Raw genomic sequence first — 25,025 nt, forward strand, 5'->3', positions numbered from 1 at the left:
AGATTGTGGTCACTGGTCGGCGTTAAATAAAATCATCTTCAGTCCTTCACCTTTTTTTTCTTTTTTAATTTGATTAAAAACAAATTCAACAAAGTGAACACGTCAATAATGAGACAATCTGTTTAGATATATATTTTCCAATAACACAACCCCACTAATTGACCAAATACAAGGCTATCAACTTGCCAGTTGTATTAGGGGGACCCAGGAGGTCGAGGCTCAAAATAAGTGCATTTTCGGGGGAGTATTTTATTTTATCACGACAATGGACAGAGGCAAAAAAATCTTCATTTATGGCTGCGGTTGACTTAGGTGAAAGCATTTAGAAAATTCATAAAGCATAGGTTTCCTAGATTTTTCCCAAGAGGAATTTAAACTCACGTTGTCATTTTAACATTTACATTAGCAAACATTACCAAAACTAGGCCTTTTTCTTTATAATTAGTAGTAAAAATAGCAACAATAATTTTGATTATGATTTATAGCTTGACATAATATAATTAAGAGTTTAATTTTGATACATTGATAGTGTAAAATGTTTTATAATATCCGTTATTTTAGATGATTATTCATGTAGTTAATATAAAAAGTAGTTATTATTTTATACTGAGAATGTATTAAAATTAAATTCATATAGTAATAACTAATAGAGGTGAAGTAGAAAGAAAAAATGAAAGTTGATATATTTGTTGAAATTAACGGCAAATAAAATAACAAAAAGCAAATAACAGTATATATGAAAGTTGATGTTATTTTTCATTTATGAAAAAAATGATGAATTTCATAAACATTCTAATACATATTTTTTCCTTGATATTGTAACTCAAGTCCCCCTCGCCAGGGGTTCTTTCTCTCTCTTTCTCTCTCTCTCTCTCTTGCAGAGTTGCAATAGAAAAATCTCTGCAAGCAATAACTTACAAAACCTCACGTAAAAAAAGAAAAAAAGTGTGTGTAATGGTGAAACATATCTCTTGCTGAGACATGATAGTCAATGGAAAACTTGGGCAGCATAGAACTCGCCTTCATTGAAAGCAGGTCTTAGATTTTCTAAGCTCATGAACTCCAGGGGGAAACTAACAAGGTGACCTTTCACTGACGCTAACCTCTCCATGGGATCAATGCTCTCAGTAACTCCGTCATGATGATATTCTAACTTTTTTGGAGCTATCCCTAGATCAATAGTACTGTGACCTATCTTATCTTTCCAAAAAGCAACGCTTTGTCGGAAAGCATATCTGCATATATAATACAAAACATGTAAGAACAAGAGACAAAAGAGGACGGAGCATGACTCATTCACCCACTCTCCTACCTGTTGTGTATCACATCATTAGGAACACAAGAAAAGACATCCTGGTAAATTTTAGTATTTTCCTGCAAAATGCAACCATGAACAATGATCAGCAATGTTAGTAAGTTATTATTACATTGGTATATATGTTCACTGTTGTTCACATAATAACCAACCATGCATAACTTTTGTCTAAACCATCTCTGTTATTTTTTTTGTATGCATACACATGTTTCTAATTACCTTTGCTCTTGCCAACCAAATGTCATTGTAGGTAGAGTCAACAACTGGATCCATTATTTGATTGGCCTGAGGAAAGAGATGGAAATTTGCATTACAAACAGGGACAGATACACTTATATAATTGTGGGGGTAAGTGCCCTCACTAAAATTTAAAAATGTTCTAAGTAGTACATAAGAATTATGTACAATTGTCCTCGTTATGTTATTAAATTTTACTCCACTACTCTGTCTCTCTTATTTTATTTTATGTTATATATACTTTATTAAAATTTTCTAGATTCGTCACTGCTTACAAATAGGCCACACGAAATGAACGCTCTCCAGAGAATTGAAATTTACTAACCTCTCCTGCTCCAAGACCTAAATGCTCAGACCATAGTGACAATCGGAGAGTCAAGGAGAATTTTCCTGCCTTCCAAGGCTTTCCATCCATATAGGAATCAATCAGTTCTCTGTCTTCTATAACTACACCAATCTGAAATGCATATGTGGGAGAATTAAGAGGACAGAAGGTGATGCAAAAATTATGCTCTGATAAACAACTTGAAAGCCCAAGTAAAGTTTTTCAAATGACAATCAACAGATCAATTCCTGAAGATTTTAAGGGTGAGATAATAATTAATCGAGAGTCCTATGATAAAACAAAGAACTTATATTGATTCGCAAGTCTGATGAAAATTATTCTGTCTTCATTTCAGTTGCATTTTGTAGGCTAAATCTGTTACCTAACAATTTTTGAAATATGCATCAAATTGACAATTTGGACTAGGAAATTCCGTTATGTTTAAACTTAAAACTATAACTCAAATGTGGAATAGCTTGTTACAAGAAAAAAACAATACAGAGTAAGAAAAAATTGTTGCAAGATGTTGACTACATCAGTCCGAAAGTATAAAAATTACTTTGGCTGGAATTAAACATCAGCTACACTTGATATAGTTCTAGAGGGGAGTGAGATGAATCAGCAAAGAAAAAAATTCAAATAACCGAACAAATTTGGAATGCCTAAGATGGGTGAAACAAACGTTTGGAATGTACCTCAGAATCTCTGGAGCCAAGTAAACTCCTATCATTGATATTAGCAGATCCAATCAAACATGTACAATCATCAATAATCATGATTTTGCTGTGAACATAGATCTGAAATATTCACATATGATTAAATCTTTGAAGTATGCATATATGACTAAGCTGACTGTAACAACTTTGGTATAAGACCATAATCGCGAAAGAGTACCTGGCTGGTTACCAAGGGAACGCTATCACAAAGTCTACCATATGCCCTGAGGCCGAAGAAAGAGATATAGTCATGCATTTTTGAACCAAGAAGTTCATACAAATTATGTAATATAGAATTCTGTCCTCGGCAGATAGTTCTATACTGCCAGTGCATTATGGCTCTCACAGAGGCCGCACCACTGTCGTCCAGGCCCCCCTACACAATAAAGAAGTGAGAAAACCATTCACACACAACACACACGCTCACACATTCTTTCAGTGTTGAAGAGGAAATAAAGGAACCAACCTGGAAGCCAGGAAGGAGAGGTATGACAATTATAACCCTAAAAGTTTTCTTATCATCATAAGCTCGCCTAATCCGTTGATATAAAGCTTCTGATACACGATTTCGTATTACATCATCCCGTGAAAGACCTGAGATAAAAAATTGATTCTGGAGAAGTTGCCCAGGACAAAACAGAACAATCAGAACTATGTCCTTGAACAGACTTCAGAAGAGAAAAAGAAGGCATCACAATCAAAATTAGAAAGTGAAAGTTGAAAAATTGGAAGCCATTAAGGTGTCAAAAGGAACTAATTATCTCGTTGAGAAAACCAGGAGAGAAGCATTTGGAAACTGGGAAATAAAGTCATAGCAGCAGACACTATGGAATTTCTACAATCAGCTTACATAAAAGAGATGATAAATGCAAGATATATCAATGAAACAAGAACTGATTACTGCTTTAGAATAGACATTACTCTAAAAATGTCAACATAGCATAAACAAAATGCAAGTCAACACATACTGCTATAATCCTGATAAACAACCGTCTAAAGATATTCTGAGAGGACAGATATTCTGTAGGAAATATTAGTATGGCATTTAATGTAATTGCTACCCATATCCACTAGATGTTATTTCAGTACAATCATGAGCTTCTAGACAGATTTTATCATTAATAAGCAAAATTAGTTTTGGCATGATCATACGCAAAGCCATCGTATTTCAAATTATTTACCATGCAGTATTGATATGATAAAAGAAGTGTAAAATTTGATACCTCAATGTAGATGAAATATTCTGCCTTCTCAATTAGAGAGCAATATGCCTTGTGGATGCTTTCTTCGGTTTGGCTTGTTCCAGCTGACCATTGAGTGACACTCCTAATAACCTATCAATTAGATGATGTTTTAATAGTAGAAAATACAATGACAAATTGAATTATATATACCAAATAGTATAGGAATAAGATATGTTACATCCTTAATAAAATAAAATTGTCAGAGAATCAGAAATATCATTGATGTCCAATGGATTTAGTTTTTATGTTGCATAAAAAGAGAGATAGTTTAGATGCTACCAACAAATACCTGGCTTCTCTTAACAATCATATTTGATGCTGAAAATAGAATAATTATATTTCATTGGAACTTTAATGAGATGATGTCGCATCTCCATACACACAGGAAAGAAATTGCACAATGCCATAATTCATTGGCAAAATTTGTTTAAGGTGTGGTCAGTGCACAAAAGAGAACACCACACCTGACAACGACACGAAACACGAGGGCCAACTTGTCCAGAGTCTTCTGCAAAACCTCCATGCTCACCAGGTCCTGGTGTTTTCCACCACTCTTGATCTGAATTCTGGACATCACCAAGAGATACTCTATCCAGAGACATTTTCCTTTGATGACGCACTTGCACACCATCAAGATTGTCTACAAAACCCTTCATTGGTGTATCAGAACTAAGTGGTTCAACTCTGGTCTTCCATAAAGAGAAAGAAAGACCGCTGCTGAGCCTACTAGCAGTCTGGTCACGCAGATATGAAAATGAGCTTGACCCGCTTCTGGGGTCTTCTTCAGAAGTATTGAGCCCACCAGACTCCCGAGGCAATAGTAAAGGAATATCATCAGTTGCTGAGCTAAAGGAGTCTTCCCTCATCATGGTTCTGTTGTTGTCATTATTCCTGTATTCAATCTTCACCTCTGTGTCCTTTCCCAAGTAATGTGGAATAACCATATGATGCCGAGGCATAAGTAATGGTATCGCTTGCTCATTTGGAGCTTTGTTCCTCTGAGGGGAGAAAAAAGGACATTATTTCTTTCCTATTGAGTATTTAGCACTAGAATGCATGGATACTTCAACACAATAGCAGACAAAGTCTACCTTGGCAAAATTCCATCTCTGAACAAAGTGCCTCGCTATGTCACGACAAGGTGGCCCCCAAAGTGCACAATGAACATCATGCCAAGGCATACGCGGGTATTTTCCACGGTCCAATTCATCTTTCATCATATCTTCCCATGAATTTGGTTCGGATTCCCTGCCAAAAAAATTGAAAACAAATCCATGCATTAACAACATAAAATTAACATTTGATCAAGTAATGATGGGTAAATCTTAATACACGCCTAGTGCAAAAGCCAGAAGTTTTATACTAAGTATCCAAGTGAATTTGAATAGGCAACTAAACTACTCTGAAAACTCATTAAACAACATTAATGGCTAGTATAGAACTGCAATGAGATGAATTACCAATAAAAAGAAACCTATAAAAAGTTTCTTGTGATCTTAGTTTCCAATTACGCACAAAAGTTACCTTGGATTATAATAGTCCTTTCCTGGCCAGATAATAGGAGGGAGATCCCCAACTTTATGTTCAGGGGTGTCATAACGACCAAAGCACAAATCCAGTCCTCCAATAAAGCAAATCTGGTGGTCAACAATCACAAGTTTCTCATGATGCGACCTATATATAATCATGAACCCATATAAGAAACCATAAATCTGTAACATATTTTATTGACTATGCTACGTGTACAACAAAATCAGTCACTAGTATAAAATACATATTGGAACACAAATACACATTCAAAATAAATTAAACTATATATGTATTTATACACAAATACATTTGTGGCTGATTTTAGTAGCTGATTTTGGTGTACGAATAACATTTTTGATATTCTATACTTGTAAATAAAAACTTACAGGTAAACACCAGTAGAAAAGTGGTCAGGATAATAATATTTTTGATATTCTTCACATAATAATAATAATAATAGTATAACAAGATATACAATTAAGCTTAGGAAATTAAGTTTGCATACCACAGGTAAACACCAGTAGAAAAGTGGTCAGGATAGCGTAATACCCTCACATTCTCGTGAATGCTAAGAAGCTTTCTCCTGCTATAAGAACTATTGATTTTCAAAGCAAGGGCTACCTCTTTGTAGATAAGAACGAAAATCTGCATGTTTGGAAAAATAAAAAGAATCATGAAGATCTCAACATGTCTTTGGGGAGAAAAAATCATGAATAAATAGCTGATGAGTAGCAACTCCAACTAAGGAAATATTATCACAGGTGAAACAAATGCAAATAAAATAAATGAAAGCCAACATTCTCAGAAACCTTCAAAACTAATCAGTAAGTTGCAAAGCAGATGGCTGATAGGATTCACATTAACAGTTACCTGGACCCCTTGCTTAGCTCTTGCTTCCAGCAAATTATCAAGCCTTGATGAAGCATGAGCATGAAAAGGGCGCTTTAGATACAGTTCTGGGCACAACCACCAGCCACAAATAAATATCTGCATGAATCTCTCGATCATTGAACAGAACTCAAAATTGATTATTATTTTCCTTCTTGTGATAAAAAAATTATGCAATAAGTGGCCTCAAATGTTCTGGTACTAGACTATACAAACCTCTGATTTTGCATCCTTGATTGAAGAAGCAATTGCCTCAAATGCGGCACGACCATCTACAAACCATTGAGCCTGACTTCCATCTTTGATTAAGCCTCTTGGAGGAGCATAAGAACCATAGCGGTGGGGATGACACCATCCTTCAGGGGGCTTGAGTCCAGCATCATTAATTGCAGTGACCCAATCTTTAACTTTAGCACTACTTTTTACTCTAACTCTAATACACCGGTTTCCACAAGTTACCTACAGTTAGCATTATATCCTCTTAAGTCATAAGTGACAAGAGTAAGACAATGAGGCAACAACAAAAATACAAGAGCACCTTTCTTACCTTAAATGAATGGCGCAAGGGATTTCGATCCTTCATTTCTTGTGCCAGTGATTGATGATGATCCACATTCCCATCCGAGGAAGGTAGTACATCAAAAGCAATAATGTCCAAAGGTTGTACATCAAAAGGATCTGCTAGCAGTGCCAAGAATCCAGGTTTCAGTACTGCCCAAACCTGCACAGAACAAGACAGGAAGCTGATACATGGTAAAGTCAAACCAAATATAATAGTGTTACTCAAAAAACTTCATGAAACAATAGTGAAAATAATAACATCATTGCTTCATGACACAAATATCAAAAATCAATTGATCTACCATAAAAACAGAACGTTCTTACAATTTAAGTTTATCTCAACATTTGATATTTGTATTACTGTAGTATTATATATAGACAGAACATTGTCCCTTATCATATTAGTCTCAAATTTCTGCATTCTGGTATTCCTGAAATCCTGGTTTAAGTATAAAGTCATGCACATGTTTTCACCTAAAAAACTTAAACTTTTAGAGAGATGATTCATAACAATTAACAAATATTTTATCGTTTTAATTATGGAAATAAATATATGAGGATAAAAGTACCAGTAACTTAGCAGTCCTAACAAGATTTCTGACTACTTCAGTAGTTCCAATGTATTATTGTTACTATGCAAGATGCAACCTACTTTGTCTAACATTCTTCAAAACAGATCAAGATGAATGAAGCATATTGCCTAGTCTCAAAAGCAAGATTTTGTTACCTTCTGCCAGTTATCATTACAACAACGAAAACAATCAGACAAACAACACTTTCTGGAATTATCATCCTTTGAAAATTTTGGCAGATGCATCACCATCACGTAATCTTCATGTAGCTTGGAACCATATTCAGGTAAAAAGGATAACTTTGATACCCCCAGAAACTTGCAAACCTACAGCAAGAATGCAACAAGAAATTACAGACCAGTCAAACAATTGATTCTTCAATAACAAATGGTAAATAGGCATGAACATTGAATGAAAACAAAATTTATTACAGATTTAGAGGTAACAAGGTCCATATCATATGAGATGTATGACATAACAAATATGGTAGCTAAACATCAAAGTAACTTTGAGCCTAACAGAAGCAACAGTCAAAATAAGAAGGTTTGAAGGAGGTTTCCAACAACTTGAGTGGTATTTTTGTAGGGTGCACACTTGGTTTTACTTGAACTTCACAAACAAGGATGTGTATCTTGGAAATTTAATTACTTTTTGGTCAATCAACATTTCAATAAGAACTGAATGAAGCCTCTGTTAAATTTTCATCAGTTTGTATTTGCGATATATCTAGTTATTATACTTATATCTTAGCTATGACGTCCATGCAAATGAGTTAATACTAGCTGGGTGCCTCGGTCATCCTCAGATGGAAGCAAATTGCCTTCATTTCACATGTTACACTAACAAACTAAAGCACAGTCCTTGAAATTCCAAAGTGAATGCACAGCACATACCTCTCTTGAGTTAACAATAGTTATATTTCCCAAAAAGTGATTGAGATACCCCTGCATCGCAATCTTTGCCCTGTCTGCTGTAGTCTCTTGTGTTCCTAAAGCTGGCCGCAGAATTGGTAGAGCAGCACTAGATGGAACATCTCTGGAACAAAAAGCAACTGATGAGCGATTCCAGCCACACAGGATATCATAGATGCAGTTCTAAGATCCTGGTGTTGAGGGTGATCACCTTTCTTTAACACTTTCATCATGATGATTATTTAAAGGCATGACTTCATCGTCAGCTTCATCATCAATGTGCACCATAGCTGCAAGGTCTCCTATTCCTAGATTTTGAAGCCAGTCTTTAACCTTTAATATAATATTTGAGCAAAGATTACATTAAAATCCAAATTTTTGCAAGGTGTAATCAATCAGAATCACATTATAAATAATCTACAAAAGCACTTAGCTTCCAATAGAAAATTAGAACTGATTAAACACATACATGCTCTTGCTTCTCATGAATTTCCTCAATAAAGGCGCGCTTCTTTAACATAAAATGTAAATAAAACACTTGGGAAGCTTTCTTCACCAGCTGCCACTTGAACTGATGATGATGGAATGAACATTAATAAGTAAATAAATAAATAATAGTGAACATTGTTCAACATGAAGCTGGCACGTGCGGCAATTATGTCACGTGATCTCGGGATCGCGGAATTGAGAAGAAATGGAGACGGGAGAAAGACGTGCCTGTCTGTAGCGAAAAAGAATGGTGTAAGAGAGGAGAGCGGGGGTAATGTCGGCGGCCTCTGGCCGAGACACGGATATAATGGTGGCTTCCGGCAACTCATCGAAGATCCGACTAGGCTCCGGCGGTGGCCAGAACGACGACGTCGAAGCCTCCGGCTGAATTTGGTGGTACTGGTGGCTGCTGCTGCTGCCACCGGCAATTCGCGATTCCATGAACCGTGTTTGGGTGGATTCGAATCCGATCCACGTACAGATTTATTTCTTTATTTATGTTTAATTTTGATTGATTAGAAGTAGATGGGTACGGCAGCTTGAACGTCGAGGTTCGACATGTGCATGGCTTCGCTTCGCTTCTTTCTTTTCTTTCTTCGCTTTGCCCTTTCCACCTTCTTTTCCACTGAAATGGACAAATCTTTTACACAGAAAAAGCCAATAGCAATTTTATTATTTTGCATATTTATTTACAATTTTTAATGGATTATTTAACAATGGGATTAACTTTTGATAGAATCAAATTATAAATTTTAATTTTTGATGAATTAAGAATGTAAAACTCATTTAGGATTTTTCGTTACTAAATTTATATTTATAATTTAAATAGAATATTAACTTAATGATGTCTAATTTTTGGTATCTGCATATTTGTATACAGTTTATTCCGAAAAAAGTGATTTGTGTTGCATTAACCTTAGAAAAAAAGTTTAGGAATATTTTTAAATTACAACGTATATTCCTTTCCTCTATTCTAAATGGTTTTTGAAATCCCCCATCAATTAGCACTTTTAAGATTAATTGTGATGTTAGTTATTTTGGTTCGGGTGATAGTGTTGGTTTTGCTTGTGTTATTAGAGATTGTAATGAGAGCTGACAAAGGGGTGTTTGGGAATGATTGAGAGTAATAGTATTCTTCAAGGAGAATTGTTTGCTATTTGGAGAGGATATCTGTCTTAGCTTGGGATGTGGGTCAACGAGATGTTATTTGTGAGACGGATTGTATGGAAGCATTTAATCTTGTTACTCAAGATGGTTTTGGGTTTATTGATCCATTAGTGCTCAAAATAAGAGATATCATGCATTAGAATTGGCGTGTTGACTTTCGTCTGATTATGAGAGATGCAAACACAGTGGCAAATATTATGACAAAGATGGCAATAAAGTTACAACTTTCGCATGTGGAGCTTCTTTCACCTTGGGAGGAGTTTAAAAATAGTCTTAAACAAAACTATCCATCTATTTAAGCAATTACTTATTTTATTTATTTTATTTTTCTTTATTTAATTTATTTCAGTCACTAAAAAAAATATTATATCTTTACTAGCATAGTAGTATATTTTCCCCAAAACTGTAATATTTTTTAAGAAATAAATAAGTAATTCCCTTCTATTAGATATGGACGAAAAAATATAGCTCGTGTGCAATTAGTATTTCCCAGCGTGTTTGGTTTGCTAGTTAAAAGACTCAACACAAATATTACTCATCATACCCAATTCAAATTATAAAATTATGCCCAATAAAAATATAAGGTCTATTTCAAAGGGATTTACTTTTTTGAAAGGAGAAATCGATGTATACTTATTTAACTGCTTCTTTAAATCTTTTTTTTATTATCTTTATCTTGTTTAGAAGATAAAATCTCAATAAACTTTTACAATATAAGATAAGATAAAATTACTGTTACCACGAAGGTTATCACATTCTACTATAAATGCACTGACATCTGCATAACTCATGTTTTACTCTATTAAAAATCTGTCTAAAGTTCTTACTCACTTAAATATTGGAGTCTCTTGTAGATACCACCTCAGCACCAAAGAAGACAAACACTATCACACCAAGAAACCTGGACCTCATATTCAGGTATCAACGTTTCAGGTAACTCTCGAAACAATTATATATATGATTACTTTTATATTAAAAATATAAAACATATATTTTTGAATTTTTTATTTAAGTCAAATGAGTAAGATTACAAATGAGCATATTTTGGGGTCTGAGATCTCATTTTATGATCGAGCGATACCGTGGCATATCCTAAGTGCACTCAGAATATTTTTTACATAGGAGATCGAATACTGAGCACCCGAGATATGTTTAATTTTAAAATGGAGTCTCAGCACTTGAGATACGTGCAACATCCCTAATTTGGAACTTAGCATCCGAAATATGGTCAAACGTGTAATTTTACTCTCAGCATCCGAATATGTGTATTATGCTTTAAGTATCTCTGCACCCAAGATATCTTAAAGAATAACTCTATTTATACAGTCCATTCTTCAACTACATCTCAAATGCTGATGCCCCAATTAGACATGTTGCATGTATTTTCGGTACTGAAACCCCCTTTTAAATTGAAACGTATCTCAACTACTTAGTATCTGATCTCCCGTGTAAAACATATTCTGGATGCACCTAAAATATGTCATTAACAGAGTCTCAAACAATGAGATATACTCATTTCTTGTCTTACTCCTCAACGTTCGAGATATGTATAGTTACGGATTTACGTAATTACTTCATATTTCATATATTTTCATAATTTATATATTTATTTAATTTAAATAAAAAATCATATTTTTTGGTATTGTAAAATTATAAAAGATATAGGATTTATTTGGACACCATTCTCGAAAAAGATCTCTTTTTAAATAATATTTTTTAAAAAAATTTTTTACAAAAATAAAAATAATTTTATATTTGGATATTTTATGTAAAAGGATTTTTTTATTTATCAATTATATTTGAGTAAAATAAAATAAAAGTACTTTTTTGTTCATTTATTATATAAAAAACATATTTTTTTAGAAAAAAATCTTTAAAAAAATACAAACGATAACTTTTTAAAAAATATATATTTTTTATTTTTTAATATATTTAATAAATTTTTAATAGTAAATTTTTTTTATTAATTTAACGGTCAAAAAAGATGCTAAAAAATAGTAAGTAATAATCAGATCAGATGGTAATGACCACATTGTTTAGTGTAATTGGGCTGGCCCAAAATCCTAACCCATGACAAAAAAAATCAATTCTGATCCATTGGACCTCAGTTGACCTGTGACCACATAACGAGATTTCCTAAAAACGACAGAGGAAGCTGTCACAGTCCAACTGACACGTTAGCGTTTTGGCCAAACTTGCAGTCTTCACATTCCTCAAAGCAAACCTATTCCGATTCTTATTTTGCTTCCCCTCTTTTTCTTTCTCTTCTCTCAAAGTCAAAATTCAATTCCACTTTTTACAGGATTCATTCATTCCCCGTTTGGCGAGAGATCATGGCGATGATTGCGGACATTCTCGTTGCGGCTGACACCGTCGCAGTCACCGCTGCGAAAGGCCTATGCGTCCTCCGTAGCTGCAATTCCACCTGCAACGTTTCCGTCACCGATTCCCTCGCCGACCAGATCTCGACCATCCTTCAGCCTTACGACGCGGTGGCGCCGCCGCCAGTGAAGCCTAGATCGTACAGGATGCCGCGTCGGACGCTTCTTCGGAATAAACGACGAACGAAGCGCAAGTTGTCGGGCGACGGCGCCGGGGACAACGAAAACGAGGGCTTTTTCTTTGGCGACGGAGGCGATGGTGTTTTCGGAGGAGGCGGCGGCGGAGGGTTCGGAGGAAGCGGCGGACGTTGGAATTTCAATAGGTTTGGGGACGGGCATAATGATTGGGATGAACATTCGTCTTCGATTCCGGACCCTGCGTTCGATTTCGTGTACCAGGTGCTGTCTTGGATCATGCTTTCGAATTGCATCCATTTCGCGTTCAAGAGGATCGTTCAAATCCTTTCGGATGGTGCGATTGTGGATTCTGGTGATAGGGAAAAAGTTCCTGCTAGATTGACCCCAATTTGTTGATTTGCTAGTTCATACTTCATAGCTTGGAAAAGAAATTCGTCGAATTAACGCTTGTTAGTTGGTAACTTGGAATTACCTCTCTATTTAATTGGGAATTTAAATGTAAATATTGTATATAATAATTTTCTTATTTATCATAAAATTTCATGGTAATTGCTTCATTTAGATTTGCTATTCTGTTCTGGTTAGTTTTTTTGCTTTCATGGTTGTGTTAGTCTTTTTTTTTCCTTGCAAATTCCTTTCCCGCCTAACAGTTAGTTTGGAATAGTTTAAGAGACGTGATTCTGGTTTGATGTTCTTATTGATCATTGGTGCATGGGTTTAGGGTAATCTATACGGGTTCTGCTTGCAAAGCATGGCCTTTTATAAGTTATATGTAGAAAAGTATGTGTCTTTATTTATTGTCTTGATTTGTTTGTGACTTGAGGTAAGGTCTTGGACTGATGATAGTTCTTATTGAATTGGAATGCCATGTAGTGATAGCAGATGCTTGAATATTACTGTCGTTATTCCAAAATCGCGGAATCATGATGAGCTCTTTTGATTTCAGTAGTTTGGTTGGCTTGTTTGTTCGAAATTGCCTCAACCTCAGTGTATGATTCATTGCAAATAGAATAAGGAATTTTTACATGACCAAAAGCACGATGACCATTGAACTTCTGTGTTACTCTTGGTAACTTATTCGTATGCTTGTTTGCATAACTTGGGTTCGGTGTTTACGATATGATTTATTGTTAGCTGAGTAGTAGTCTTTTTTAAAATGAAGGCCGGGTATGTGTGTTTCTTTGCTTGCTCCCATATGTTTCTTCTCGAATTGTGTCAAAGAAAGTGTCAACTCGATTCTATTCTTTGTCATTTTTTTGCTTCTTTGATTTGTTGTTTTGTAAGGTTTATATCTTTCCCGAGGAGGTTGAGGGACATTATATTGCCTTGTACATTACAAACTAGGTGACGTTATTATTACCAATAGTTTATTGGAAAAGGATTGATCTTGATCTTGATGTTTTTTTTTTTTTTTCATATTTGCACATTTTGATTTTTGAATCATGCCATGAGCCCATGACCCATCGGTAATTAATAGAATCATAGTTAAGTAGTGGAAGTGAATCACGGCGTAGCAAGGGACAGGAACGGGTTTTGGATTGGAGTAATAATAGTGGCTTATTATAACTAGAAGAGTATTAGGGATGACAAAACTCTTCGAGACACGGGACTGTGGATGGGGTACGAAATTTTCTCGAGGCAGGCACGGGGATCCGAGCGAGGATCCCTACTAATTCTTGAAATTCATAAATTTACTAAATTATCCTTAATAATTTAGTTCTCATATATACTTTTTAGTCAATTCACATACACACATATATATATAAACCTAAAATTCCTAATTCTCATTTATATAATCCTTCTTTAATTCAGAGACCTCTAACACTATCCATACTTCATCCAACCTCTCTGCAGTCATTCTCTCGTCACTCTCCTTTTTCACCGCACCATCACGCCTCACGGTGCCATTACTTTCACCGCATCGTGCTCTCTATTTGCAGCGTCCCTTTTCGTAATTCTGTCGTCATGTCCATTTTTCTCTCTGTTGCTGCATCTCCCACCTTATCCACTGCTCTGTCCTCTGGCTCGCCGTTGCATCCCCCACTACGTTATTTCAAAAGAAATCATCATTTTGTTGTTTAGACTTTTTGTATAAAATCTTGCTATTTTGTATAGGATGAATACTTGCAGTTCTATTCATATGAAAATTAATAATTAGTTAGAACTATCAAATAGATGGGGAACAGGGTCCCCGTGGAAAATGAGGATGGGAAGCAATATTTCCCCACGGCGAGGAACGAGAACGGAGACGGAGACGGGGAACAAATCTAGAGGAGGGGATGGAGAGCAGAGAGGCATCCCTCACCCCCCACCCTGCCCCGTTGACATCCCTATGAAACACCAAAGAGTAAATTTGCATTTTGGTTTTTGAAATTTGCGTGATTACCTCCTTTAATTTTCGAAATTCAAAATTTTTTATAGTGGCCTCTCAGATTTAGGTTTGGGTACTAATTTGGTCCCTCGATCCTTTCTAGCGATGAGTTAGCAAATGGAGTGCTGAGGTGGCAAAATCTTGACACGCTGGATTCTCCAACAATTAGGTGACATGTCAACATTTGATTTTGGACCCATTTGATCCGTGGAACCCTAACTTCTTCTTCTTCCTCCTCTTACTCAGCGCCATCCTTCTCCTCTCGCTTTCCCTTTTCTTCTTCTTGTCTCTCACCTGAACCATTCCTTTCTTCTTGACTTCCTCTTTATCTTCGCCTTCTCCACCACGCCACTTCCCTTTTTCTGACACGATCTCCTCTTTTCCCATAGCAATATGCTTTTGTTGATCATTTCATTTTTCCGGTAGGGTTCTTGATCAATTTTAAAAGAGGTTATTGAAATGGAAGGAGTGTCTTATAATTACAATAATTCAATCAAAAGTAGATATCTTTAAGAATTATTAGCAAAAAATTCAAATCTCTATTCATTTTGCTTTAATGAATATGATTATCCCACATTCTTTTTCAATAGACAGAGTTATGACACAAAAATTAAGACATTAAACTGAATACAGTAACTATTTATAAGCCGAGTAACTAATAAACGCTTGAGAAGAAAGTCAAAAATTACATCCCTGCTTAAGGGATGTTTTCCAATTTATTGAAAACTTATTATCACACGTTTTACAACATGAGAACTGAAAAGCCTGCAACAACAATCGGCTCTAGAATTTTTCATTAACAATGACTTCACTACTTGATGAGATTCCTTATCAGGTATGGAAGAATGCCTCCATTATCGAAGTAAGCTATTTCCACCTAAAAATAAGACACATGAAATGCACTAAGCAAGGGAAGAAGGTGCTGCAGCAAGCATGAATCATATTACTATGGGAAAAAGATTGGGCGGGAGACAAGGAAGTAGAAAAGGGGAAGCGAGAGGAGAGGGACGGCGCAGAGGAGGAGGAGGAGGAGGAAGAAGAAGAAGAATAATTTAGGGCTCTAGGGAGTAGGGACTAAATGAGGTCCAAAATCAAATATTGCTATGTTACCTAATTGTTGGAGAGTCCAACATGACAAACTTTTGCCACCTTAGCACTCAGTTTGATGATGCATTGTCGAAAAGGGTCGAGAGACCAAATTGATGCCTGCACCTGAATCTGAAGACCACTATAAGAAATTTTGAATTTCGAGAACCAAAATAAGTAAACGTGCAAATCTCAAGGACCAATTGGGAGGATTACATACTCACTCTTTGTATGCAAAGATTGATATAAACAGTAACAATGATAACTAATGAATTGTTTTTAGTAGGGACTTTTCCGTTGTGTATTAGCCTATTAGGGATTTTTCTTACCTTCCAGTTTTAGCGTTCGGTATGGTGAATCGAAAAACCGGTAACCTTATTGAAGAAAAGTCAATTGCATATGATAACTAAAGAGCATATTATCTTCAAAAACAACGTGGTATTTTTACCAATTTATTTTCCGGTATGAACGATTATGAAATGCATTGTCATTATTTTAGTCAGAGATAGTAGTATCCGTCGAGATGATAGATAGAGATTGAATTGGATATTTATTTGCATAAATATTCTTTGGAGAAGGGAATACAGAATTGATGTGATTCCTGATTAGTGCGCACACATCACGTATAGAAAAAAAAGAATGCAGCAGAACAATAACGAAGTCTATATAAAATTCTCATGAACTTCTAGACCCAAAAAATCCTTTACATATATTATAACAACCCAGAACAAATCTCATGTCCATAGATGACTTCAAGAGATGAGGGAGCATGGCGTAAGGTTGATTCTTTATATCCAAAAGAATTCGTCAAGGGTACTCAATAACGAAAGTGCAACCAATAAACACTTTCATAACATGCAAACAATCTAAACACTTGGGACAACATAAATAGGAAAAGAATATGGAAACTCACATTACGTTTAGCTGTTTATGTCTCTGAAGAAAACGAGAAAATTAATCTCGTGAGATGGCCAGAATGAAATAAAGGACACAGAGAAATGCATATGAAGGCTAACCAGAAATCAAAAAAGCAGTTCATACCTATGAACCCCCTGACAATCATGGCTACCGGGGGTAAAGGTGTAGGTATAGATAGACCTATATATTGTAAAAATTGGATGAAAGGAGAAAAAATCATCACTAATCGGCCATCTTAGCCAATCGGTGAACGGTACTTCTGGCAACTCTGTTCCCAGGATCAATCTTTAGCACTGTCCTCAGGTCTTCAGCACCAAGTCTGTACTTCTCCATACTCTCATACAAGAGAGCACGCTGTACAAGGACGGACACATTTTTCTCATCATTTTCTAGAACCTGCAAACAAAACAACATAAAGATGAAAACACTTACTTGAAAATAAATGGTGATCAAGAAATTGGTGTGGTTTGATTCATCCTAGAAGTCATAGGCTCATAGCAGCAATTCATCGTGGAGCCAACATAAATGTACAGGGAAATCCTAACCTCTCCCAACTACAACAGTCAATAGCTGAACTCAATACATGCTACCTATGGTCTCAACAAAGATATGACATTATAAGCCAGGAGAAGATCTCATATTGTAAGCCAAATAAATCTAATGAGATATTCTTTCTTTTCATTAGCAAATAAGTTTGCCAATAGCATACCATACCATATTGTGGCGGCTAATTCATGTCTACAACAAGAAACAACATTCAATTACATAAGTCAGCAGATACTTAGCATGCGTTTAGTTTGCGATTTGGAGAATTAATGGACTAAAGCTTGTCTTTTGCAGTTCAGCTAAACTAATGTTTTGGAATTCCATATGGGAAGGGAAACTAAACACACTATTAGTGATTCAAAAAGCTACATTTATAGATCTAACAACTACTATATAATTCAAACTCTAAACACAAAGTAATACTACAGGCCTAAGTATACCTTTGTACAATCTGCCACTGCCTTCTTATACTCCCCAACTTCTTTGTAACAGGAAGCCCTGCATGACAAAACCTCCACAGAGCCTGCGTTATCCCCGGCTTTCTCCAGAAGGATGACGGCCCAGGAAAGCCACTTAATAGCATCAGCAAACTGGCCCTGCTTGTAATTGTCCATCCCCTTGTTTTTGGCAGCGGCACCAGACACCCCGGCAGGAGGTGGGGGAAGCCCTTCAAGCTCAGTGGTTGTGCCACCCACATCATGCCCTCCTCCACCAAACTCAGAATCCAGACCCCAATCTTCCACTTCTGCAGATGCCTGTCCTCCAAATCCTTGAGACGTAGCCGCAGCAGTGCCTCCGGCAGATGCTGAGGAAGATGAGAAAAACATGTCCATTGGATCAGCACCAGCAGCAGATCCCTGGACTGGGGTCTGATTCAAGGTGGCAGATCCACCAAAATCAATGTCAATTCCAACATTAACAGAAGCTGCAGAGGTTGGCTTGTAAGCATTCTGAAAATCTCCAAAACCATCATCCCCCAAATCATTCTTTTGGGATTTAGCAGCTGAATTAAGACTAGCAGCACCAGATTGCTTTGATCCAATACCAGACAGAGAACTAAACGGATCATTGTTACTGGAACTGAATCCACTACCAGCTGAACCACCAACACCCATAGTGCTTAATGAAGGACCCCCAAGATTCGGGCTTCTGTTGGAATTCATACTGGTACCACCATACCCGGTACTAGAACCCCCTAAATTGGCAGAAGATCCCCAATTTGTACTACTCTGTGCGGTGTTAGCAGTTTTGGGCAAAGAATCTTCCATTTTTCCCATGGAAAAGGTGGAAGTGGCGGGAGCTGAAGGCTTGGAAGCAGGGGTTGCGTTTTTTAGAGGAACATTGGAAGAGCTCCTGGGACCTTGGCCAAGCGCAGAGGTGACCAGGTCTCCGAAAAGGTTAGGGTTTTTGTTAGCGATGCCGACGGTGGAGGCGGAGGCGGAGGCAGAAGCGGAAGGTTGGGTGGAACCCCATGACTTGCCGAAGATGTCACCGACCATGGAAGGGGGACCACCGGGCAACCCAGTCTGAGTGGCAGGAGCGGAGACGGGCTTGTGGGACCATGAGGGCTTGTTGGGTTGCCAGGAGGGCCTCGGTTGGGAAGAGGAAGTGGCGGTGGAGGAATAAGAATAGGAGGAGTAAGAAGGGGCGGAGGAATTGGGGGCTTTCTGGTCGTTGAGGGATTTGGGGCGATTGGATCCGATGCCGAGATCGAAATCGAAATTGTAGTTGTTGAGTGAAAGAGGGGATGATTTGTTTTGGTTGGAATTCATATCTACGTTGTTGGGATCTGATCTGATGATTGAGTGAGAGAAGGAAACCCTTCTTTTTGTTGTTTTTGATTTCAAGATAGAGCAGGTTGCGGTTGTTTGTTGAATTATCGTTATGATGATGAAACGCTTGTCTGAACTCGCTTCCTCTTTTGAGTTTTAATATTACTCTAAGGAGATAGATCCGTTTTATTGTTTGTAAGATCAGATTAACACACCCTTTTTTGTATTATTTTTTATCTTTATATTAATTTCAGACATCCGGTAATGTGATATGATCGTATGATACACACACCGTATCTATGCTTGGTCTCAAATAACATGACAACAGATTGGATAAATAACATTGCCTATTCAGTTATTCAATTGATTTTGATATTTTATTTTATTTTCCAAATATTGGATGTCAATGGGATTCAGTGATTCACAATATATTTCCGTTTTTCAGTCTAGAGCAGAGATTTATAAAATTCACAATGCCGCATGCGTCTCTCCACTTCAACTTGTTTTGCTAGTCATTTTACCTTAGATTCGAAATAAACAATCTTCAATTACGTCACTCCAAGCCCAACGTCGGAGGAAATTATTGAAGCAAATATCTGAGCAATCCCTTGGCTCCGTTATTATCTAATGGTGCTTAATTGTTGGTTATAGACTTAGCCAGCTGCTGGTAACAAAACTTGAAACAAAATAGGAAAAATATAAGTAACCAACAACATTTTTGAACAATATTTAAATAATGTAAATTAATAGAGTTAAAAGAGTAAATTGATCTTAAATTTAATTAGTAGCATTAAATTATTGTGTAGTGTGATTTATGATTGCTCATGTTGTTCAAGATAATCATTGTTTACCTAGTATCGCCCAACAAAATAAACAAAGAACTCCTCTTGGTCATAATCAAAACTCACCAAGATACACTTGGATTTCACACTTGACCAGATAAAAAGGCTACAGACACAAATATGTAAAACAATCAAATATCCCAAAAGGTGAACTGCTTTGGCTCTGGCAAAAAAGTAACCAGATTACTAAGGATCCATGCTGCGAGACTTTGAATACTAAGTACAATCAACCAAAAGTTTATCAATTTAATAGTAAACGATCTGAATTGGATATCACATCATCATAATGATACTAAAGATTCTAATCATATGATGTCCAAGTTCAGGCAGAGTCATTTCCAAACAAAAAACCATGGACATACAACATGCCGCAGATTCAGAACTTAAATCAGAATTCTCCACTATAACTATGGGGGAAATTTGTCAAGCAGAGATCATGTTTAACATTTTGGTCCACCAGAAGGAGAGTTTTGGCTGTTCATTGGAGTCGATTGCTGCATAGGTCCTCCCTGACTTTGGTTCCAGTCTTGTCTTTGAACAGGGTCTCTCCTTTCAACCTGCATTGTTTCACGACGCCTGTCATGCCGTGGCCGAGGTCTGCTCCTAGTTGGTTGCCTCTCAGAATATCTATACTGCGGCCTTGGAATCACTTTCCCATCAACAAATAAGTCACCTGAAAATTCATGTTACATGACCAAAACAACAATATCAATTAAACAAAAAAGAAAAAATGATCAAACAATCAAATTACATGTTGATTATGTCAGGGTCCAAAACTCACCTCCATAGTCCTTGTTGGGAACATCAAGATATGAATCCGGCAGCACCCAAAGAACTCCAGGTAACTCTATTAAGGCAGGAAAAATAGCAATAGTTAAGCATATTTTACAACACACAATTATACAGAGTGAATGACAGGCAAATAAATGTGAAACACCAATTCTGATTATATATATATAGTATGATACTTGTGCCCTAACTCCAAAAGGTATTTAAACATCACAGAAATAATTTGAGAAGTCTTTTGAATACAAAGCAATTATGATATCAAAAATGCTTTGCAAATCAGAATTTAACACATGCAAGTAATGAAAACAAATCTAATAAGCTTCGACATTAATGAAAGACAAGGGCTGATGGGAAGAGGAATCAGAAAGAAAGTAGCGGTAAAAACCTACCTTTAACTTTGTAAGAAAGCTCTTCGGAAATGAGGGCGCCAAAACCAGTATATGTAGTAGTGGAAACAGAGTATATCTTCTTCTTAGCCTCTTCCTCACTACATAGTTAGCAGAAAACTCAAAAATCAAAACAGGAGGAAAGAAAAAAGAAGCAAATTAGGCATTGAGATTGAGAAAGAAGGACCTTCCAAGAACTTGAGCTAGTGTTTTGACATAGGCATCAACCATTTGTTGTTCGGAGGGTTTGGGATTCTCGGGGAACTCCATGACGATGAGCCAGTGCTCGTAGTCGCAGCCATCGAGAAGAATAGTCTCCTTGGGAGGACGGTTGCTCCAATTGGGAGAGGGATCGTTCAGCGGCGAGTAACCCGAACCCGACGATTTGGTCCGAACCCCGTGGAGCCTCGCACAATCAGGAACCAGTAGGGTTTGTTTGGCGGCACACAGAGCAAATGGCAAGCGAGAACGACATCGAGAAATGGTTGCAGGTGCAGAGGAAGACGAAGAGAGAGCCCGTGAGAGCGTAGATGCTAGGATGCGCCGGGCGTTCCAGTACGCCATTTGCCTCCAGTAACCTGATCCGTGACACGGCGGATGTTGCTGTTCCTTGCTCCGGCCTAAGGAAGGGGTGATGTTTTTTTGTATTCCTCTTTTTGTTCTCTTGGACCCTTGGGCCGTTGGGCCACTTTGTCAACCCAAATAATTAAAGGAAGAATCTCTTTAAACCCTATCGTTAATCTAACAACAAAATATTCATTTCATTCAGAGTGACAACAATCGAAAGCAACAAGATCACACATCTCTTATCTTATAATCATCATCAAATCCAAAATCAATAACAAGAATCTGAAATAATAATCTCTGTGTGACGCATAGCAACACAAACACAAAGCAAAGAAAGTGCGAAAACCAAGGTTCTGAGAACCGGACCGGTCATCAAACCGTTCTAGTCACTGGTTCACTGGTTTATTGGTCCAACCAGTGATTCAACCGGAAAAACCGGTTTAGAATAGAATAATAAATTATAAATATGCAAGTATTAAGTTGAGGGTATAGGGTAGTATGAAATTTTTCTAATGAAATACAATTCCTCATCAGTACACAATGTTAAAAGAAATATCTGACAAGAATAGGAAGAATATCAAATGAGTTATCATAAATCCAACTACAAAATAAACATAGTAGTTGGATAAATAAATTTGATAACATTATTAATAACAAAGTTGGTAGTGGACTAGTGCTAGAAAGGCTTTCACCAAATGAAGGTGCATACAGGCTTTAAGAGACAATAGACTTGGGTTTGTGCAGCAGCATTTTGGATGAGTTGCTTTGAAGACCATTTGGTGAAACTAAACTTTGAATAGGTACAATAAAAGCTTCACCAAATGCTCATAACACACAAAGACAGTTTCTCAAGATACATAAATAAGTGCTCATCCTCTGAAAATAATAATTTGAATTGGTATAAGGTAGGAAAAAATGACCATAAGTCTCTTTACCCAAGTCAAAATAAACAACCATATCTGAACTCAACAATCAGCATTCAGCACCAAACATTACAAAACATTAACCAATAATCACACTAAACCTGCAACCAGCAATTACAAAACAGCAACAAACATTAGTATATTATAAAACATTCCAAAACAGTGATGACACTAAACCTGCATAGTAAATAATCTCAAAGACAATGATTACCAATATCCAGCATATAAACAATAAATACACAACAACAATTTAGCAAATAAACAAGAACATGACCTAAATTGAAAATCCAACAAATTAAGTCGCAGCAACCTAACAATTTGGCAAATTAAAACAACAGCAGCCCAACAATTTAGCAAATTATCAACTTAACAAGTTCAAGAACAGAAAATCACAACAAAAACAAAAAAAATTAAAAGTAACAGAAGAACAAAAGAACAATTAGCAAATTAACAAGTTCACAATAACAATTAAAATCTACCAGAAGAACACTAATGCAAGTGGAATCATCATGCTATATGTTTTCTGCAAAGATGTTATTTGTGCAGCTAAAATTTCTTAATTACTATGATCCAATTATTCTAATTTCACATGCAATCAACTTACTAAGTTTCTAAAAGCTAGAAACTATAAAACCAACCAGAAATATGGTTAAAGCATTTCATCAAACATGTTGAGTGCGGTAAAATTAAAACGAAATAAGAGAATTCAAAGCTTAATTTCAATGTGACAGAGAAGAGAACATAACTATTGTAACTTTATTCAGTCTATGAAAAAATCCAAACCACTTCCAAATCAAATAATTACTTATTGTAATAGAAATGAGAAGATGCAGAGTTTGAAGAAGAGTATTGGTGTTGTGTGAGTGTATTGTCTGGTGGCGGGTTTAGGGAGACTCACGGCGACAAAAGAGAGCAGTTCGACGGCTGGGTGGAGCGCGCGGGTTGGTCGCAGAGTTTGAAGCGGAGCAACGTGGCTTCCAGACGAACGCGAACTCGAACGGTGAACAGCGAGTGAACGCGAACGGTGAACAGCGAGCGAACGTGAACGGCGAAGAACGCGAACGAAGACGACAGCTGAACGAAGACGTGAACGTGAACGGCAAACAAACGACGACGGAAGGACGGCTGAGCAGACAAAGACGACGGACGCCGAGCTCGAGGAAGCAGCCGCGATCGGTGACAGCGAACAGGGGTTGAAGACTTGGAGCACGAGGGAAGATAGATGACGGATGGCGAACTTTGAGTGCGACGGACGGCGGCAGTATTCCACTCCTTGCGGCGGTGGTGTAGGCTTACAGTGCTAGGGTTTGTGTGATTTCTTTCTAAATGAAAGAAAGGAAGGGAGAAAGGGTGTAAGAAACGAAGGAGCTTCCGTTTTTTGTGTAAACCGGGCGGGTTCTGGTCGGTCCGACCGACCGGTTCACGTCCGGTTCAATGGTTTTTTACCAGCTTTTTATTATCGTTTTTACATGTCTGACGGAATCGTTAATATTGCCGGTTTACAGTTAAATTGGTTCGACCGGCCGATTCGGTCCGGTTTTTAGAATATTGGCGAAAACATATTGTATCTATTGTCAACAAGGTAATTGAAGCCTAATTAAAAACTAAATTCAACTAATTATACCAAATCAATAGCACCTATGTAAGAATCAAATCAGTAAATACAGGTATACAGCAACAAAAAATTTGAGGAAATTATTATTTCAGCAACAGAGCAACAAATTCAACCACCAGTAACTATAAATCAGTGAATTGATGATTTACAGCAATGATTCAATGAAATTGAAAAAAAAAAGAAAGAACAAGGAAGAAGCTGACCAACTGACGACGGCAACAAGTGTAGAAGACAACGACGACCTCAGACGCTGGTTGACTGGTTCCCTTTGCTTCTGACGCCGGCAAAGACGATGGCAGGGAGGGCGACGGCGACGCAGTGAGATCGCAATGACGACACAGCGCGCGACGGCAACCTTGAGTGCGACACACTGAGCGAGCGAGCGAGACCAGAGAGTTGGACTGACGTAGTTCCCGGACCCATTTTTTGCACCGGCAGCTGAGTCACCGATTTTTATTATGTCCGTACGGGTCAAACCGGATTTTTCTGGGTCCGATACTTGAGCAGTCTGCAGGATGACTCGATCTAACTAGATGACCGAATTTTCAGTTGAACTACCGAGTTTGATAATTATGGTGATGATGAAAAAATCAAAACTTACTTTTTTCTACAAGGATTTTTTTTAGTAATTATCCAAATCAATTCTTTAAGATTTTAAAAACGGATGCTTTAGTTTCCAAAAAATAAAAACATCTCTATAATTTTTTTCGTATATAAATCAATCTATGACATAATT

General features: G+C 36.9%; 4 protein-coding genes across 5 annotated transcripts; 1 reads left to right on the plus strand and 3 right to left on the minus strand.

The window, feature by feature from the left end:
• Positions 1 to 757: 757 nt before the first annotated feature.
• Positions 758 to 9,229, minus strand: LOC107463736 (phospholipase D zeta 1). The gene is made up of 20 exons (XM_016082597.3): positions 9,017 to 9,229; positions 8,769 to 8,870; positions 8,511 to 8,632; positions 8,282 to 8,423; positions 7,544 to 7,714; positions 6,803 to 6,976; positions 6,472 to 6,714; positions 6,238 to 6,354; positions 5,873 to 6,012; positions 5,362 to 5,511; positions 4,929 to 5,085; positions 4,302 to 4,835; positions 3,817 to 3,927; positions 3,060 to 3,206; positions 2,772 to 2,969; positions 2,573 to 2,674; positions 1,878 to 2,009; positions 1,535 to 1,600; positions 1,313 to 1,374; positions 758 to 1,235 (listed from the first exon to the last, which is right to left on the minus strand). Exons 1-20 carry the CDS (start codon positions 9,227 to 9,229, stop codon positions 989 to 991), a joined length of 3,330 nt encoding a protein of 1,109 aa, XP_015938083.1. The 3' UTR covers positions 758 to 988.
• A 2,931-nt stretch (positions 9,230 to 12,160) lies between these two features.
• Positions 12,161 to 13,035, plus strand: LOC107463341 (uncharacterized). Its single transcript, XM_016082130.3, has one exon. It carries the CDS (start codon positions 12,289 to 12,291, stop codon positions 12,868 to 12,870), a length of 582 nt encoding a protein of 193 aa, XP_015937616.1. The 5' UTR covers positions 12,161 to 12,288; the 3' UTR covers positions 12,871 to 13,035.
• A 3,524-nt stretch (positions 13,036 to 16,559) lies between these two features.
• Positions 16,560 to 19,368, minus strand: LOC107463320 (uncharacterized). The gene is made up of 2 exons (XM_016082111.3): positions 17,836 to 19,368; positions 16,560 to 17,245 (listed from the first exon to the last, which is right to left on the minus strand). The coding sequence occupies exons 1-2, from the start codon at positions 19,165 to 19,167 to the stop codon at positions 17,072 to 17,074; spliced, it is 1,506 nt and encodes a 501-aa protein (XP_015937597.1). The 5' UTR covers positions 19,168 to 19,368; the 3' UTR covers positions 16,560 to 17,071.
• An 855-nt stretch (positions 19,369 to 20,223) lies between these two features.
• Positions 20,224 to 24,026, minus strand: LOC107463330 (multiple organellar RNA editing factor 3, mitochondrial). 2 transcript variants are annotated; one of them, XM_052251827.1, is made up of 5 exons: positions 23,573 to 24,026; positions 21,372 to 21,872; positions 21,188 to 21,285; positions 20,791 to 20,856; positions 20,224 to 20,682 (listed from the first exon to the last, which is right to left on the minus strand). In XM_052251827.1, the coding sequence occupies exons 2-5, from the start codon at positions 21,746 to 21,748 to the stop codon at positions 20,450 to 20,452; spliced, it is 774 nt and encodes a 257-aa protein (XP_052107787.1). In that variant the 5' UTR covers positions 21,749 to 21,872; positions 23,573 to 24,026; the 3' UTR covers positions 20,224 to 20,449. The 2 variants fall into 2 exon arrangements, with proteins under 2 accessions (XP_052107787.1, XP_052107783.1); XM_052251823.1 differs by having other exon boundaries at positions 21,372 to 21,925.
• Between the last annotated feature and the right edge of the window lie 999 nt (positions 24,027 to 25,025).

This window comes from Arachis duranensis, chromosome 1 (assembly GCF_000817695.3).
Source record: "Arachis duranensis cultivar V14167 chromosome 1, aradu.V14167.gnm2.J7QH, whole genome shotgun sequence".
Classification (NCBI taxonomy): Eukaryota; Viridiplantae; Streptophyta; class Magnoliopsida; order Fabales; family Fabaceae; genus Arachis; species Arachis duranensis.

Bases quoted from the DNA above. Each gene is read 5' to 3' on its own strand.
- LOC107463341 (XM_016082130.3), top strand. From the start codon at position 12,289: ATGGCGATGATTGCGGACATTCTCGTTGCGGCTGACACCGTCGCAGTC.
- LOC107463736 (XM_016082597.3), bottom strand. From the start codon at position 9,229: ATGGAATCGCGAATTGCCGGTGGCAGCAGCAGCAGCCACCAGTACCAC. The intron at 6,977-7,543 runs GTAACAAAATCT...TGTTCTGTGCAG, and splicing joins GTAATGATAACTGGCAGAAG to GTTTGGGCAGTACTGAAACC. The intron at 1,375-1,534 runs GTAATTAGAAAC...TGCATTTTGCAG, and splicing joins TTTGGTTGGCAAGAGCAAAG to GAAAATACTAAAATTTACCA.
- LOC107463320 (XM_016082111.3), bottom strand. From the start codon at position 19,167: ATGAATTCCAACCAAAACAAATCATCCCCTCTTTCACTCAACAACTAC. The intron at 17,246-17,835 runs GTATACTTAGGC...TTTTGTTTGCAG, and splicing joins CAGTGGCAGATTGTACAAAG to GTTCTAGAAAATGATGAGAA.
- LOC107463330 (XM_052251827.1), bottom strand. From the start codon at position 21,748: ATGGCGTACTGGAACGCCCGGCGCATCCTAGCATCTACGCTCTCACGG. The intron at 20,857-21,187 runs GTAGGTTTTTAC...CTGCCTTAATAG, and splicing joins GCTTTCTTACAAAGTTAAAG to AGTTACCTGGAGTTCTTTGG. The intron at 20,683-20,790 runs GTGAGTTTTGGA...ATGAATTTTCAG, and splicing joins TCCCAACAAGGACTATGGAG to GTGACTTATTTGTTGATGGG.